Below are 17,734 nucleotides of genomic sequence, written 5' to 3'. Positions count from 1 at the left end.
ATACACAAACAGCCGGGCCACTCACTCGAGGTGAAGTACGTATTGCCTCACCTGGTTTATTTAAGTAAACTAAATATATTTTCGGAATTTGCTGCGGGCCAATTAAAGATGGATTGCGGGCCGCAGTTGGCCCGCGGGCTGCAGTTTGGACACCCCTGACTTACATAGTATATAATGGATTTGCAGCTCAGTGACAGCCCAGAGAGACTTTTCTCTGGTCAAAACATGTGAGTAAATAAATAGATGTCTGTCAGGAGACAACCATGGTCCATAATTTCCACATGGAAAAGATCCAAATAGTATGGGGGATTTGCCCCAACATATATAAAAACAAATATATAAAAATATTCCTTTTATATCTGTAGGAGGAGAAATGGGAATGTGGCCTCTAGAGTGGCTAATCATTAGAGTGTTGATATATGTTTAACAACTGGCTTGCCAGGGAAAAAGAGCTCTGATTTGTTGTGTTTGCCAATTTTTTTCATAATGTAAATACCACTGCCACCCCCAATTTCAAGCTACCAACTTGAAATCCCTGAAGGCAGAGTAGGGGAAAATGTACACAGCTGGCTTGTGCAGGCCAGTGCAAGCAAGCTCCAGCACACTACTGGACCAAGGATAATCTGACTGGTGGCCAGAAGCGGGAAAATACCTTGTATATGACAGCTTAAGATACGAGAGGAATAAATTCTACAAATACTGAGATTTTACTTTAGTGAAAATTGATTTATTCATCTATATTCAGTTTATTAGTAGATCTTGACCTATTTCCTTTGAATTGAGGGTATGTGTGATATATACATTAACCTAATAACTTAACATTTGTTAATTTCTATATTTTTTCTTCATAAGCAATAGTTTCCAAAATTAGCTTGTATCTGAAATTGAAATGATTGAGAATCATTTTCAACCTAATTCCTTATACCATGAACCAAAGAAATAGTTTCTTTTCGTTTCAGGATTTCAGTATAGTCTGCATTCTGATATATCTCATAAAAGAAAATATTTCATTTCCATCAAATAAGCAAAATTTGTTTTTCCCTATCTAAGCAAACAATGTGATGGTATACGGCTCTAACCAATATATATGCAGAAAGAATAGCAGCAAAATATCTCACTTCTTAATTAAAAATATACCCAACTAACAGCAGTGTGCAGAAGCATAGTATAGTCAGTATACTACATAATTACTATTAAAACTTACTTTTAAAGTATTTTCACCTACAGGCACTGATGGAACCAGAGCTGCTATTATGCATACTATATCTTCTTCACATTCCAAAGGAAAATTAAAATACCTAGTAGCATAGAAAATAATGCACTTTTTAATATTTAATGCAGATATAAAAGAATCTTCTGGTTTCCATTAAAAACTTCACAATTCTACTGTGCACAAATGAAGACACCTTTTGAAATAAATTGAACTGTATGCCGAGTTCATAAAGTTACCATAAAAATACTGTAAGCCCAATAAAATCACAATGATGTAGTACAAAGTCTTTCTTTTTTCTTTAAGTCAAACTTTAAAAAGTCTGTATTTATACCAATGCACAATACATTTTAGTGCCCTCTCACTGGTACTTTTGTTCAGGATTACCTGATTTTAGAAATTTAACTTGAACATTTTTCATCAATTTTTCTGCTTCAAAATGGAAGACACTGAGAACTTACAAATTTTTAAAACAGGAAATATTATAAATATTACAAAGTGAAACTTTGTAAACACTTTATATACTTTAGTTATTGCCTTCCCAAAGATAAAAATGTCCCATTGTCTCATTTTCCTCTTATTTAACTTGAATTTCTAGATAATTATCTCAACTACCTCTCCTTTGGTTATATATATATTTTCAGACAAAAATGTAAAGATTTTAGATTCTCTAATAAAATCCAAAATATCACTAAGACATTTTCCACTTTGAAAGTATATTTAAAGAAATGCTTATTTCAATATAAACCCCAAAGTACTGAATGAAGACACATTAGTAACATGTCTTTAGCCTTAGAGGAATACTATTACAATTGGCTGTTAAGTTCCAAATTTAATCATTTGGTTTTACTCTGTAATACTGTACTTTCCAATATAGATATCAAAGAAAGTGAGCTGATTTGTTTTCCTTAAAAGAATAGTTAAGTATTTCGGCCATAATACAAATCAATTTGGGGGTGGGGGGTGAAAAGAAATTCTTGCCACGATAAGAAACAGATTTCTAAAGTCTTATAATTGCTATAGAAGAATTATAAAATATAAATTTCTGAAAAAAAATACACTGAAAAATGTCTCTTCAGGAAATATGCAACTTTTTTGATATAAGAAAATATAGCATTACCATGGGGTACAAGCAACTATGGACCTGGCTTGTGAGACTTAAAAAATTCACAAAAAGTAATTAGCACCAAAAGTATCTAAACCTTATATGATATACTGAAGTGATTCCAGGCTCAAGTGTTTCAATATAAAAAAGTTACATTTAACTTTGGAAGTTTCCACAGCAAAAAAATATTCTTTTCAATCTTTAGAAGGTATGCTAACTTTACTGATTTTCATCAAAATATTAAGGTAATGTACAGTAATTATCATTTACATTGATTTGGGCTGAACAGACACTAGAAATCCAAATTATTTCCCAAATAACATTGGTTACTTGGTGGCAGTGGGTGGGGAGCAATTCCCCAAGTAAAACTTATTTTTAGCTCCTTATTTCAAAATTTTTCTTCTAAAATGTTTTACTGGAACTCTTTGTAAGACCTATATTGCCCAATTTGAACTACATATCCTGTTATTTTCCCTGCTCACTTGGTGGTGTTATTTAAATTTTGGTATAGGAATAGGGGTGTTTAAAAGTGGGTACAGATCACAGTAGCGAAACAAGAGTTTTGAATAGCTACAAGATGTATATTCAACCCTGTTGTAATCAAGAGTTGAGTTTAATTTTAAACAACATCCACTTATATATTTAATTACAAAATAACACACAATTTGAAACAAGGCAAGATTTTCAGCTTTCATGTAGTAAAATATATAACTTCACCAATTACATATATGGCTACCAAACATCAACCAACAGCTCACTCAGTCATATTTTAACGTTGTACATTAATAATGACAAGGCAAAGAACAGCAACTAGTCCAAAGGCTTGCAGGCCAAGGAACCACAACATAACCCAAAAGAAAATGACCATCACTGGTTCTACAATTTGTTCTCCAAAATATATCCTTGTGAAGCCCATGTTGATGAGGTTTTTGTTCAGTTCACCAAAAAGTGTTCCCATCTTTTTATAGTCATCTCCAACAGGACCACCAGTAAGGTCTTGTAATTCTTCTAATTCCTTTAAAAACAAACAAACAGACAAAACAAAACATAAATATAACGTGAGAAACAAGTGAAGGTTTTCTTTAAATTTATTTATTTATTTGTTTATTTTTAATTTATTGGAGTGACAATTGTTAGTGAAATTACATAGATTTCAGGTGTACAATTCTGTATTACATCATCTATAAATCCCATTGTGTGCTCACCACCCAGAGTCAGTTCTCCTTCCATCACCATATATTTGATCTCCCTTACCCTCATCTCCCTCCCCCCCACCCCCCTTAAGTGAAGGTTTTTAAGAATTAAAAACTACCTCATAATTCTTTATCTTCCAAAGTACTGAACAAGTGTCTGATAATCATTCAATAAATACTTGGGAATATTCCTTATGTTTGATACTTCGCCCACATGTCAAGAATATGGAAAGCACTAATTTATTGATTTCTGTGGAAATCAACATTGACTGGACCCTCAACTACCAGAACAATGATTTACAACATAAAGGAAGGAGCTGATTCATTTCCATTCGTTTTCTAGTTTCCTAGAATTGCACGGATAGCTGCTTAATTGAAGCATCATGTTCGTATTGCTTTTATCAGTGGCCATGATTTCAGAACATCTTTTTCCACCAACTAGTTTGAGGCAGGGCCCTGGATTTGTAAGTAGGGTTCTTTTCAGTCCACTCCTTTGACACTACGGCTTTAAGGAAACTAGCCTCAGCAGACGGGAGCCTGTCTTGCTGCTATTATTGAGCAATCATCAGTCATTACTGCTGTGATCTTTCCGCCTTAGCCCCAGCTAAGGAGACTTAGTGTAGGCCCTTGCAGTTTCCTGTCTAAATTCTGCAAATGTCTTAAATGCCTGTTTATTAATCTCATCAGGAAAAACATGTAATTTCCCAATAGGAATAATTTTTTTACAATAAGCCAAAAAGTCCACCTAGAAATCAGTACCCCGGAAAATGTCTATGTGTATCTAATTATACATGACGACGGAAGAATTCTGAGATGCCCTAAATTAAATGATAGCAGGTAGGAGAGTGAGAGAAAGAGACAAGAGTAATTAACCAGTGTGGATGAAAAAGGGGCCACATACGAAACTGACAAGCTCAGGAAAGGCCTGCGTGGTCGGCTTCACAAAGTCAAGAGACTGAAAGGAATCACATAGGATGGTCTGAACGTAAAAATTCCTAACTAAAAGCAGGTCGTGGCCGGTAGTCACATCCTAAATCAGTAGCTTCCTTGACAAAGGTCAACCTGTATCTTAAATGAGCCTGTCTATTGTCTTTTTGCATCTAAGATAACATAACGTACCTTTGGAATGTCAAAGTAATCTCCTCTTACAGATCCCTCAGGGCACACCAATCACACCAACTTAAATTTTATTGTGAATAGAAACTTCTAACAATTACTGAATTGCATGCACTTTTGATATCGGCATGAAGACACCAGAAAAAGCAAAATGCAGTTACTTGTGGTGGTTTTGTAGCATTACATGTATTTCATTCTATCCAACCATATCAATGACTCAAATCATAATATATTTTTAATACAGTTTTTCTAATTTCAATATATTATAATCCAGTAACTTGTCAACTCTGTAAAATTAAAAAAAACTCATAAAATGCACTAGTTGATGTAAACAGGGAGAGATCAAACTTATCAGTTATAACCATGAAAGTCTTGAATCTCAATTACTATGCAGTGGAGTGTCGGTAATGCCTGGCTCCTATCAGACCTCAAAAGCCAATTGTTAAATGTTCAGGAACCTTGCAAGCTGTTTGTAAATAACTTGAAATTGGCCACAGTGGGAGCACTAGCATTACAGAGACTGGAAATCACTACTGAATTGGCAAATGATACAAATCAGAGATACATTCTCCCTATCCACCTCCCACAAAGCCTATTATTAAACATTTACCAGTATACCACTGTTTACATCTTTTAGAATTGTGGTATTTGGGGAGAAATCTTGTATACAGAAAATACTTTAATGAGATTGACTGTAATCTCATTGATTTAAGAATGCTGCCTATTTTTCTTTTCTACAACACGAGGGCACACACAACCCATACAAGGGACATTCCTGGAACACCTGAAGATACAGGCAGCATCCCTGCCTAATACATATCCTGTTTCCCCAAAAATAAGACCTAGCTGGACAATCAGCTCTAATGCTTCTTTTGGAGCAAAAATTAATATAAGACCCAGTCTTATTTTACTATAAGACCTTATTTTTATAAGGTCTTATTTTATAAGACCTCTTATAAGGTCTTATAGTAAAATAAGACCGGGTCTTATATGATATAATATAATATAATATAATCATATCATAGCAATCATATCATATATATAATATAATATAATATAATATAATATAACATAATATAATATAATATAATATTATAATATAATACCGGGTCTTATATTAATTTTTGCTCCAAAAGACACATTAGAGCTGATTATTTTCTAGAGCTAGGTCTTATTTTCGGGGAAACACAGTAAGAACAAACACAAAGAGGCAGCCAAAATGAGGAGACAAAGAAACATATCCCAAATGAAAGAACAGAAACTTCCAAAAAGAAAACTAAACTAAATGAAGGTAAGCAACCTACCAGACACAGAGTTCAAAATACTGGTTATAAGGATGCTCAGTGAACTTAGTGAGAACTTCAACAAAGAAATAGTAAGCATAAAAAAGGACACAGAAACCATTAAAAAGAACAAGTCAAAATGAAGAAAACAAAAAATGAAAGGAAGAATACACTAGAAAGAAATCAACAGCAGATTAGATGAAGCAGAGGTTCAAATGAGCAACATGGAAGACAAGGTAGCAAACAACACCCAATCAGAACAATATCTATAGATAGACAGAGATAGAGATGACATAGATATATAGTTACAGCATGTAAAGTACAGCACAGGGAATATAGTGAATGGTACTGTAATAGCTATGCATATGTATGGTGTCAGGGATAGTAGACTTGGTAGGGTTACTACTTTATGAAGTGTGTAAATGTCTAATCATTGTTGTTTAGTACACCTGAAACTAATAATAATAAGAAAAAAATGATTTCATGGCTCAACACTAGCTTGATGGTTAAGAACTCAGGCTTTAAGCATGGGTTTGAATCTCAAATCCACAATTTACTAGCTGTGATACTTTTAGTATGTTATTTAACCCCTTTATACATCTTTAAAGTGAGGGCAAAAACAGTATCTACTCATGAGGTTTTGACACCAGATTTCCCTCCATAAAGACTAAACCAATATATACTTCTAACTTTAGTGTATTCTTATTTTATACACTGTTTCTCTAAAGTCACGCTATTCGTCTTTTTAATCTTTAATAACTTCGTAGGTGAAAAATCAGTCCTAATACTTTTAACTTGCATTTCTAGGGAGGCTGGACATATTTTCCTGCTCACTGGATACTAAATGTAGTTGCAGTTTCATTTCCTAAACAATGTACAAAAATAATTAAATGTAAAAATTTACTAACTATATAAATCTTTACCTAATCATACCATTATATATTATATAATTTATAACATTTATTATTATATTTATAACTTGTCATTTATAATTAAATGCAAATTTACAGCATCCATTTACACTTAACTCCCATTAAATTACACAGAACCAATAAAGGGGGAAAAAAACATTTTGAGGTGATGGATAAAAATCATAGAGAACATCAGCTATTTCTTGAATTAGTCTTTGAAATTAGTATAAACTGAAAAATACTAAAATTTGTATTCATTTTCATTTGGACCAATAGGATTCAATATTTTAATGAATTAGTTGTAGGCATTGACAAAGGAAACAAACAAGTTACATACAGTTACAGCCATATTAAAAGAGTTGCCTATTGTAGTGGAAGAAAATGGTTACATAATGAAAACAAATTAAATAAGAATAGGCCATGAAGTGCGTGAACTAGTCATAGATAATAGTAGGCCATGAAGTGAAGAATATGATTAATTCAAGCTATAGGTTAAAAGTTTCTACATTTTATACTTTTCCTAAAATCTACCTCATTTTTAAGAAATGAAGCCTCTGGTGACATTGAGTACCGTGCATGTGCAGGGCATTACAGCAGTCCCCCCTTATCCATGGGGGATTACATTCCAAGACCCCCAATGGATGCCTGAAAACAGGATAGTACCAAACCCTGTATATATTATGTTTTTTCCTATACATACATACCTGTAATAAAGTTTAACATATATTAGGCACAGTAAGAGATTAACAACGGTAACTAACAAAATAGAACAATTATAATATACTGTAATAAAAGTTATGTGAATATGGTCTCTCTCTTTCTCAAAGTATCTTATACTGTACTCATCCTTTTTCTTGTGATGATGTGAGATGACACATTGCCCACGTGATGAGATGAAGTGAGGTGAATGATGTAGGCACTATGATGAAGCGTTACTATATAAGGGAAACGTGAATGCAGCACTGCTACACTGTGACAGTTGTTTTGATACCCAAGACAGCTACTAAGTGACGAATGGGCAGGTAGTGTGTGGAGACAGTGTGGAGACGCTGGACAAAGGGATGATTCATGTCTGAGGCGGGAAGGAGGGGGACTGCTCAAGATTTCATCACACTACCCAGAATGGCATGCAATTTAAAACTTATGAATTGTTTATTTCTGGAATTTTCCATTTAACATTTTTGGACTGCGGTTGACAGGGGACAGTGAAACCATGGAAAGGAAAACCATGGATAAGGGGGAAATACTGTATGCTAGATGCTACCACAAAAAGGAATAACTTGTCTATTGAAAGTAGCCAAAATCAAACATCTTTCCTTAAAAATAATTTTTCTTCTCAATTCTCAACTTCTAGCAGTGACAAGAACTTCTTTTATATGAAATTACCTCTGAAAACTATGAAATAAGGAACTCTAAATACAATTAGACTGATGAAATTTGCCAGTCACGAAAAATCAAACTTAAATTCCCGGCCTCTGTAGATGATCTGCATATATCCAATGAAAATTTTGATCAAGAGGATAAAAATCAAAAATCAATTTTTTCAGATTAACTGCAAGAGGGAACAAAAAAAATCTGAAACACAGAAGTTAGAAAAAAATTATATCAAAGGTAATATAGTAAAAACTACAAGTGAAATTTAATTTTCTTAACACCATATTTAGATAGTATTAATAATTTTACCCATTTCCGTAAAGTTCAAAACATTTCCACCATGATTTCTCCTTGCTCAGAATTCTGAGAAGCAATAGTTGTTGCCCTAAGAAAACAGCAACAACAAATGAAGCCAATCATTTCCTCTTCCTATGACAAGATCAGGCATAGCTACCAATGAGGTTAATGGAAAAAAACACTGGATATGGGAAAAAGAAATAGAGAAGATTGAAAGTATCTTTTGCATCAAGTTAATTAGAAATTCAGTTTCTCTGCTCAAATAAAATTACTCCGTCTTATCAATTCCTTTACACACACACACACACACACACACGAACACACAATACACTTAATGAACCAAAAGATGACAAGTTGGGACTCTTAAGGTTTTTGAAGATATGTGGCTGCTACGGCAAGATAAGATTGTAACTACAAAGACAGAAACTGCAGACAGTGTGGGAAAGGCTTAAAAAAGGCACAGTAAGGATATAGTTTCTACTTAGGCCTCAGGGCAAACCTAGTGGCGTGGTATAGTTGTTTATTTTAACATTGTTTTCACATTTCTCTTGAATAAGAAATTGAGAACAACTTGTACGGAGGGTGGGCATTCTTTTTCCCATCAAGGATCAATGACCTACACAGAATAAAAAATCAACTGAAAATCTCGACAAAAAACAATATAATTGAGGTTGGTGTGTTAATTTTTTTAAAGATAAATATGAAACACCTTATTTGATTTTTAGATTAGAAAATTTTAACACTTTATTCAGCAAATAAATATTTATTCCAAAAATATGAAAATTACTTCTATTAAAGTTACGGACAAAATTAAAAAGTGTTTTATGGAAAGTTACCTCACAGGACGATCTGATCATAAATTCTTCACTAGGCAGGTCATGGTGGGTAGTCAGGCCCCAGGCATATAATATAACTTCTTTAGTAAAAGGGTGATCTTTGCCTTAAGCAAGACCTGTCCATTATTTCTGTGCACCTAGGTGAACCTAGTTTTGAAAAGCTCCCTTTCAAACCCCTACTTCTAATACCTGACCACCCTTTCAGACCCCTCCTTCTAAAGTGTGACCAACCCTCCAGAGAGCACCTGTAATCCAATCTCCTCATGAATACCCTGGAGTTTAACTATCCTGTAATCTGATCCTTGCCTTGCTTTCTCCCACCTTCCTGTAATCTTCCTTACATTCCCGCCTTAATCTCAAATGCATAAAAGAAACTACAACCTGTTATTCTTGGAAGCATTTTTCTCAGTCTGTTGAGATCTTGCTTCCAGGAGTATCCTCTGTTTGGCTCAAATAAATTATTACAAACGTTCTCTCCAGGTTTGGACATTCTTATGTTGACAAAATTGATGAGAGAAGTAGAGAGTTAACAGGAGAGGGCTTGTGAGCTGGCAGGATGGGACAAGCAAAAATTAACAGGAGTGAGTTTGTCGGCTACCAGGAACGAGCTAAACGTTGACCGCTTGGCTCTGACTCCCCTGGCTGGCACTGCACTTGCAGGCTGACAATCACGTTATATTCATCACAGGTAGGAACAGAACAGTTCCCAATTTCAACAGCAACCCCCTGCGATCTAACAGTCACCCATCATAGATGGGAACAGAATGGTTCCCAATTGCAACAGCAACGCCTTGCAAGCTGACATCCATCATAGATGGGAACCGGAACGTTTCCAGGAGAAGACAATTGTAACGGCAGCCCCACTGCAAGCTGACAAGCACCCTACATCCTGCTTAGAAAAATATAAAACCTCAGCACTCCTCATTGGCACAGCTGTCCATATTGAGCTCTGCCTGGCAAAATTCCCTTTGCCAGAATGCTCTCTCTAACTTTCAGTAAATTTTTTCTTACTCTTGTAGACTCTCATAAAATCTTTTACATTCTGCAAACGACCAGGGATTAATTCTACGCCAAGACAAAAATTCAGTACTATCGTTTGGTTAGATGAGAGGAATAAGAAGGGAACTAGACAAAAAGATGAAAGGGATGTTGAGGGTAAAATAGGGAGCTAAAATTCATTGAGGGCCTACTATGTGCTGGTATTTTGTATACAAAATGTCACTGAGTCCTCATAAGAACTTTAAGAAGAGGGTAGCATTATACCCATTACAATGAGAAAATTTAGTCTCTAAGGTATTAAGTAATTAGGATGACAAGGCTAATAAAGTAGTCAAGTCAGGATTCAAAATTGGAACTGGCATACTCCATAACCTTTTTCATTGTCCCACAATTCTCAGCTTCTACAGAGGAGAAAAGGTAGTAGGAAGGAGGAGGTGAATGCAAAAAAAGAGAAAGTGGCTGAGAAGAATAAAAGACAAAGGGAGAATGAGACATCCAACAGAGAAAGATAAAAAAAAAAAAAGATGGGTAGCAAGGAAGAGGGGCAGAAAAGATGTGAGAGAGATCAAAATAGGTAAAGTTGCATATGAGGAGCAGCCAGAAGAGATGTGAGAAAAGATCCGTTGGGAGACTACCCATCTGGCATGTAGGCTTCGAGAAAATAAGTTTTACGGATCCATTGGAATATCTATTAGCAGAGCAGTCATTCTCGACAACTGAAAGCACTGTAACCCTAATACATTTTAAGCAGGGTTTCTCAACTTTGGTACTATTGACATTTTGCACCAGATAATGCTTTGTCGTAGGGCGTTATAGGATGAGTAGTAGTATCCCTAGACACTTCCTGTTAGATGCCAGTGGTACCCCCCCCCCCAGTCGTAACAGTCAAAAGTATCTCCAGACATTGCCAAATGTCCCCTGCGAGCGAAACTGCCCCCAGTTAAGAACCACTGATTTAGAGGTTCCACTCTGAATAATGATAAAAAATGAACAAAAGATGCCTACCATATGCAAAATTATTCCGAGTTACTCAGTGAATGGACCTCCTTGGGAACAACATGACTAAGTTTAAGGCTGAATTCATCTAAACTCATCGTACTTGTTACAGTATTGCCTGCAAACTGCATTTGAAAGGAAATGGATATGAATGAATATTTCATTTTGAACTACACAATCTAAAGGGGGCAGCAGATTTGTCAGGGACTGTTTACCCATCCTGTAGGAGGGCTCTTTGTATAAATGAAAAACTACGGCTTTGGAGTTTGGAGGCCTATGTTCTGGTCTGCTCCAGCACGACTTAGTTGTAGGACCCAGAGCAAACCAGTTAGCTTAGGGAAAAGCTCTTGGCTTCTCACACCTTACCAAGAGTTAAAATTAAACTCTTCTAGGGAAATAGCTAAATCACTTTCTCACATATATCATTACAGATAGGATGTTCAACACTGGATTGGCTTGCTTATTCTCTACTCTCTTGCCACTCAAAGTGTAGTCCATGGCTAGCATCAGCCTTTCTCTGGAGCTTGTTAGAGATGCAAAATCTTAGGCCTCACCCCACACCAATAAAATCACAATCTGCATTTAACAAGAGATGATTCGTATGCAGATTAAGGCTGAAGAGCATTGTTCTATTCCCCCTTCCTCCTAGGGAGATTTTCTAACTGCAGAGTCTGGAAAACTTAGTGACATTTTTCCATTTCTTTCAGTTAGTGTTCTGGTTGAAAATTACGTCCAAAAGCTAACATTTATATGCCAATTCCATGCTAGGAGCTGCTCTATTAACACATATAATCCTCCCCACAATCCTGAGGGTCATACAGCTACGATTCTGCATAGATGAAAATACTGAAGGCCAAGAGGTTAACTAGCTTGCTCAAAGTTACGTTAGTAAGTGGCAGAGTTAGGATTCGAGCCTAGATATTCTGTACCTAGAATCTGTAGTGTTAATCATATTTTTTAACGATAGATTAAAGAGGAAGCATAAGGCCTCCTTCCACTGCCTTTTTTTTAAAAAGGTGATCTCATGGAGGTTCTGTCACTTATTTACATAAATATTTATGAGCCAACATTGATCTGAAAGTTCCAAACATTGCAAAAAATATCAATGAAGCATTACCAGTTGAAAGGAAGCAAAATCAAACTTGTCTATAGACTGAATTATTATACCGGGGTGCCAAAAAAATGTATACACATGACTTGTATTCATCTTTTGTTATCGATATATATTGAGTATTACAATTTTAATACAGTGTTTTTCTTTCTTAAAATGTATATACATTTTTTTGGCACCTAGAAGATATAAAAGTCAACTCTAAGAGATACTAGTATTTATCAGTATTAAAATAAAGAATTCAGAAAGGTAGCTAGTTAAAAACAAAATATATAAGGACCAATAGCTAGAAACAAGTAGCACTAACATAATGTGGGGGGATCCCTTTCATAATACCAACAAAAATATAAAAGTTTAGCACAGACTTTAGTATTTATAACTATTACAAAGGATTGTAAAGCCAGGAAGAAAGACTATTCCATGATTAGAAAAAAATAAAAGAATCACTCCATACCTCACATTACACATACAGTCCTTCTAAAAAGACTAAATACATAAGGTAAAACACACACACACACACACACACACACACACACACACCTACACACACTCAATAATATTGGTGGACATTTAACTAACGGTAGAATTAAAAAGAATGTTCTAAACAAATATATATGTAGATATTTATATATATGTGGGGAGGGTATGTGTGTATCTATGTGAGTATGTGTGATGTGTGTGTAAGAAATTACCAAAAAAGTTCCTTTGGCTAATAAAAATTTAAAGCATTTCTAAATCAAAACCATCACAAATAAAATTGCAAAATAAACAGCAAACAGGGAAAATATTTATAATCTATGTGAAATAAGTGATAAATTCTTATAATAACACCAAAAGGAAAATGGTCCAAGAATAATGTTAAAAAGAACTACTAATGTTTTATATCAATGGTTTCCAATCAGCACTCTACCATACCAATGCTGGAAAGGGACACTGGTGCAGCCTTCCTTGAATGCAATTCTTTAGGACGTTTCAAGAGGCTTCAAAGACTTTGATTCCTTGACCTAGTTCTTCCACTTCTAGAAATCTATTCCAAAATAGAACTGTAAGGATTTACAAGCAAAGATTTTTATTATAGCATTATTTATAAAAGAAAGTTTGAAGCAACTTAAATGTGCGATATTACAGAAATGAACTATTAAGCAGCCCTAAAACTATTTTTAAAAAGAATTTTTGATAACATGGGAAAATGATACAACCTGCTCAGTAGATAAAACAAGATACCAAATTCAAATATTACATTAAAACATGTTTAAAAATATATCTGTATGTATACACACAGAGAGAGATATGTGACTATAGTAATACCAAATATTTGATATTTTGTAACAAAATATTACTCAGTGAGATTTCAAGTATTTTCTCCTTTAGATCTTCCTGTATTTCTACATTTTCTAAAGTACATATTTTACAATCATAAAGAAAGACCTTAAAGCTGAAGATAATGATTCTAAAGTCAATATAAAGATAATGGGACCTCACTACGAGTATGCTCTAGGTGAGCTGGGCTGTCTTAGGTTATTCAGGTTGTGAACTGCTGCATCTAAGGATGCCATTCACATGATAAACGTGTAATAAAAGGACTGGAGATTTTAGTCTTCCGGCCATAGAGCAGGGCAGAGACTCTTACATACAGCTACCTGGCATCCACAGTCATCAACATACTCGGATCGTCTCTCATGCACACAATTACCAACATACATGGAAGAGGCTATGCCCTGTCTCATCAGTTACTTGGGCATTTTGCCTCTCTCCCTTGCTTATCTCTGAGAGGCCTGACTCCTACTTCAAACGACACAGTTTCTTCATGTAGAGGACTTGGCCCATTCTTTAAAGTCCTCCTCTCCTAGGGTACTTTAACTAGGCCACCTTTGTCAGTCATCCCACCTGAAAAGACTGGGGGCAAAAGAGCAGAGGAACCTGTCTTCTCTCAGATGTAGCACCACCTAAGGACAAACTGTAAAAAATGATGCTGACAATATCTGTTAATAAAACACCTATATTAATACTAGCATTTCAGTATTACATGAAGTAAACACCAAAATACAGACACATTTTGATCTTGTATCACAATAATAATAAGCCAAAGGTAGGCTTTGCATAGTCAAATCTTATGCAAGAGCCTTCCCAGTTGAGAGAAGGGCTTAAGCTTCTCAGACAGAAGTAGGAAGAAACATCAGCTAAGAAAAGGATGTATATAAAGGAGGCTTTAACCTGGGGAAGAAACCCGCTTCCTCAAAATATCAGGTAAGAGCAAAACTTTATGAAGGAAATAGAAACAGAAAGGGATTTAATACAGAAAATTAGGGGCTGACAAAAATCACTGAAAGAGCTGGAGGAGCAAAGGTCAGGTCCCTCCTGGATCTATTGGGGTCAGGAGCACAGCTCCATAGCTGTGATCCAGTTATAAAGGAGCTGCTGCTGCCCCCACTGCTGCTGCTGACACCAATTGTCTGTCAATGCCCATGAGGCTGCAAAGATTCTGGAACACCAAGTGAGTGTGTGAAGCAGAAAGGAAAGCAGGAAAATGGCCTCTGCGTCATTTCCAGCTAATTAGTTGTGGTTCTGTTTCTGTTTATATCATTGTTTCTCTGGAAAAGTTCACTTTCAGTCTAAATAACTAGTTTACAAACCAAGTTTTCAAAAATATTCCATTTGTAAGTTAGAGTCTCTGTGTCCTACATTGACAAAACAAACACCCACAATCTCCCTAAAGAAAAACTAAATAAAACAAATCCTTAGGATATGTTTTATAATTGTTCATTTCATTTAGTACCCCTCAAAAATATCTTTATATCTGTAGTTATCTCTACCATCATTGCAAAGCAGTGCACAAAATTTTTAATTTCATTTTCAAGACTTAAAATAAAGCTAGAAAACAAGGCTTTGTGATAATATTAAAAAGAAATAAGTCATCACAAAAGCTTGCTTCTTACACCAATAGACTGGGTTGTATCAAGCTTTTGTTTTTGGCTTCTTGATAAGAAGTTAATCTTTGGTGCTTATATGAGAGGAAATACATATCTCAGGTGTTTTCAATTATTGTATATGTAGGCTTAGAGTACATAAATAAATCCTGTGATTATAATAACATTTTCAAAAGACTACAGAAAAATGAATTCCTATGACATACAATGAAAGAAGCAGGTATGCAAAGTGATATCTGTTTTCTAGAATATGTTTCATTCTTTTTTTGTTCCATCCTTTTTTTTGTCCCATAAGCAATTTTGGTAAGACCAGAGCTACTGATGATATGAAATCCACAAAAGCTGAAACGAAGTATTTTACATGCTCCCTTACAACCACTTGAAAATTTACTTTGGGAACCTCAGCTTAATTGTACCCAGCGCACCCCACCCTTCACCAAGTGAGTTCCTGTTGCCTTTTTCTTCACTTTTCCAGTTGAACAACTAAAGTAAGAGGAAACTCCAAGCCCTTTAGCTATTGAGTGATGGTACAATTAATGGGGAAAACCACCAGGAAGAGAATCAGGAAGATCTCCTAACTACCAATGATTTGCTTCAGTCACCATCTCCTATATTGTCATAAAGATGAAAAATTACACTTCCATATGGTGAGCAAACCTAATGCAAAGGCATATTTTGTGTGTGCCACACACAGTTATTTGTTTCCTAGAATACTGACTTACTAGAAGTTATACTTAATCTCTTGATGCATTTAATGATGATATTGGAGTTTGTGAAATGTGACAAAAAGGACAGCTGGAGAAGGATAATGAGAGACAGGTGTCAATTGATTGTCCCAACAATCTAGGTTGTCGTAAGGGCAAATAATCGTTCCTGTTCCACTAGTTATTTTATTTTATTAGCTCTGGTATGTTTGAAGGTCTAATCGTATCCAGTGGTGAAAATTCATCCCCCATATAATTCAATTTCTTTTATCAAACGTCTTGCCTAATCCTGAAGATACTTGATGTGTTATGATGTCTATTGTCACACTTCATTTAGTGAGGGCAAATTCAGTTTCAAAAATTACCCAACTTCTCCTTTCTCTTCTTACGGCTGCCCTCGTATGCTTTTTTTCCCTTTGGTACCAAGCAATTTTCTTGAGTTTTCCCTTTTAAAATGAGGTTTAGCTCTCATTGGTGTTCGTGGGAAGAACTTGCTCTCGGAGAGTCCCTGCTAAGACATGTGTTGTAACACTGGCTCCTACACAGGCCTCTGACCCGGCTGATCATCTTGAGAAACCCACCCACACCTGACAGACTCGCGGGTGCTCAGAACTGCCAGGAGGGCGGGCGGAGGGGAGCAGCTGTCCCCTACCCTGTAGCGCAGGGGGACGGGCTGGAAGTTGATGAAGAAGTGTTGACGTGGAAAGCTCTGAGATAAGAGACGGCTGAGAGGGACACTTGCACACAACCCGACCGCGGGGAAGGGCAGTGTCGTCCCCGCGGGGCACACGACCCCGCGCCGGCCGGAGCGCCGCGGTCTAAGCGCTCTTCCCGGCTGCCGCCCCCGGCTCCGCCCGCCGCGGGTGGGACTCAGGACCCGCGCGGCCGCGCCGACCCCCACTCACCTGCCCGCGCGCCCCTCGGGTCCGCTGCCCGCGCCGCCGCGGGCTCGCCCGGAGCTCCCCCTCGGTCCCCAGCGCCGCCTGCTCGGCGCGCGCCTCCCCGTCCTCACCGCACGCTCCCGCGCCGCCGTCTCCGAGCAGCTCCCCGGCCGAGCACATCCTGCCCGCGAGGCGGATCCTGCCCCGGAGGAGCCCCGCGGCGGAGCGCCAGGCGGCGCCACTCGTGGAGGCCCGTGCGGGGTGGGCCGCGCTCGCCGCGGACGGGAGTCTGCGAGCAGCCCGTGGGCCCCGGCGCGGGACCAGCAACCGCGCCCCGCCCCTACTGTCACCGCCCGGCCTGTCCCCCGCCGCCGGGCTGCAGCCCACTCGGGGGAGGGGCCACGGAGGAGGCGGGGCCGACGGGGCGTGGGATGGAGACTCACGAGAAGGAGGGGGCGGGTGTGTTTTCCCGCGCGCGTCGCTGAGACGGTGCGCGGGAGTGTGTGAGAGGCTCTGCGTGTGTTCGTAACAGACTGTAGGTGTGTTAGAGCTCGTGTGTGGTGAGAGAGAGGCTGTGTGTACGCACCAGGCGGAGAGATTGTATATAAAAGATGGCACGTGTAAGAGAGACTGGGGAGAGGTCATGCGTGTATGCGACTGTGTGTGTGTGTGTGTGTGTGTGTGTGTGTGTGAGAGAGACAGACAGACTGTATGTTGGAGAAAGAGTGCATTTCTGAGGGGGAGGGGAGGGCGTGTGTGGGTGTGTGAGAGAGAACACACACACAGTTACT

The 17,734-nt window shown here is 37.4% G+C and overlaps 1 protein-coding gene across 1 annotated transcript; it reads right to left on the bottom strand.

The window, feature by feature from the left end:
* Window positions 1-715: 715 nt before the first annotated feature.
* Window positions 716-17,252, bottom strand: LOC308501024 (uncharacterized protein FAM241A-like). The gene is made up of 2 exons (XM_081056590.1): window positions 16,968-17,252; window positions 716-3,330 (listed from the first exon to the last, which is right to left on the bottom strand). The coding sequence occupies exons 1-2, from the start codon at window positions 17,121-17,123 to the stop codon at window positions 3,085-3,087; spliced, it is 402 nt and encodes a 133-aa protein (XP_080912716.1). The 5' UTR covers window positions 17,124-17,252; the 3' UTR covers window positions 716-3,084.
* Window positions 17,253-17,734: the final 482 nt, after the last annotated feature.

This window comes from Rhinolophus hipposideros, assembly GCF_964194185.1.
Source record: "Rhinolophus hipposideros genome assembly, chromosome: 1".
NCBI classification, from domain to species: domain Eukaryota; kingdom Metazoa; phylum Chordata; class Mammalia; order Chiroptera; family Rhinolophidae; genus Rhinolophus; species Rhinolophus hipposideros.
The sequence above is the reverse complement of the archived record's forward strand: the minus strand, read 5'-3'. Positions and strand labels throughout refer to the sequence as shown.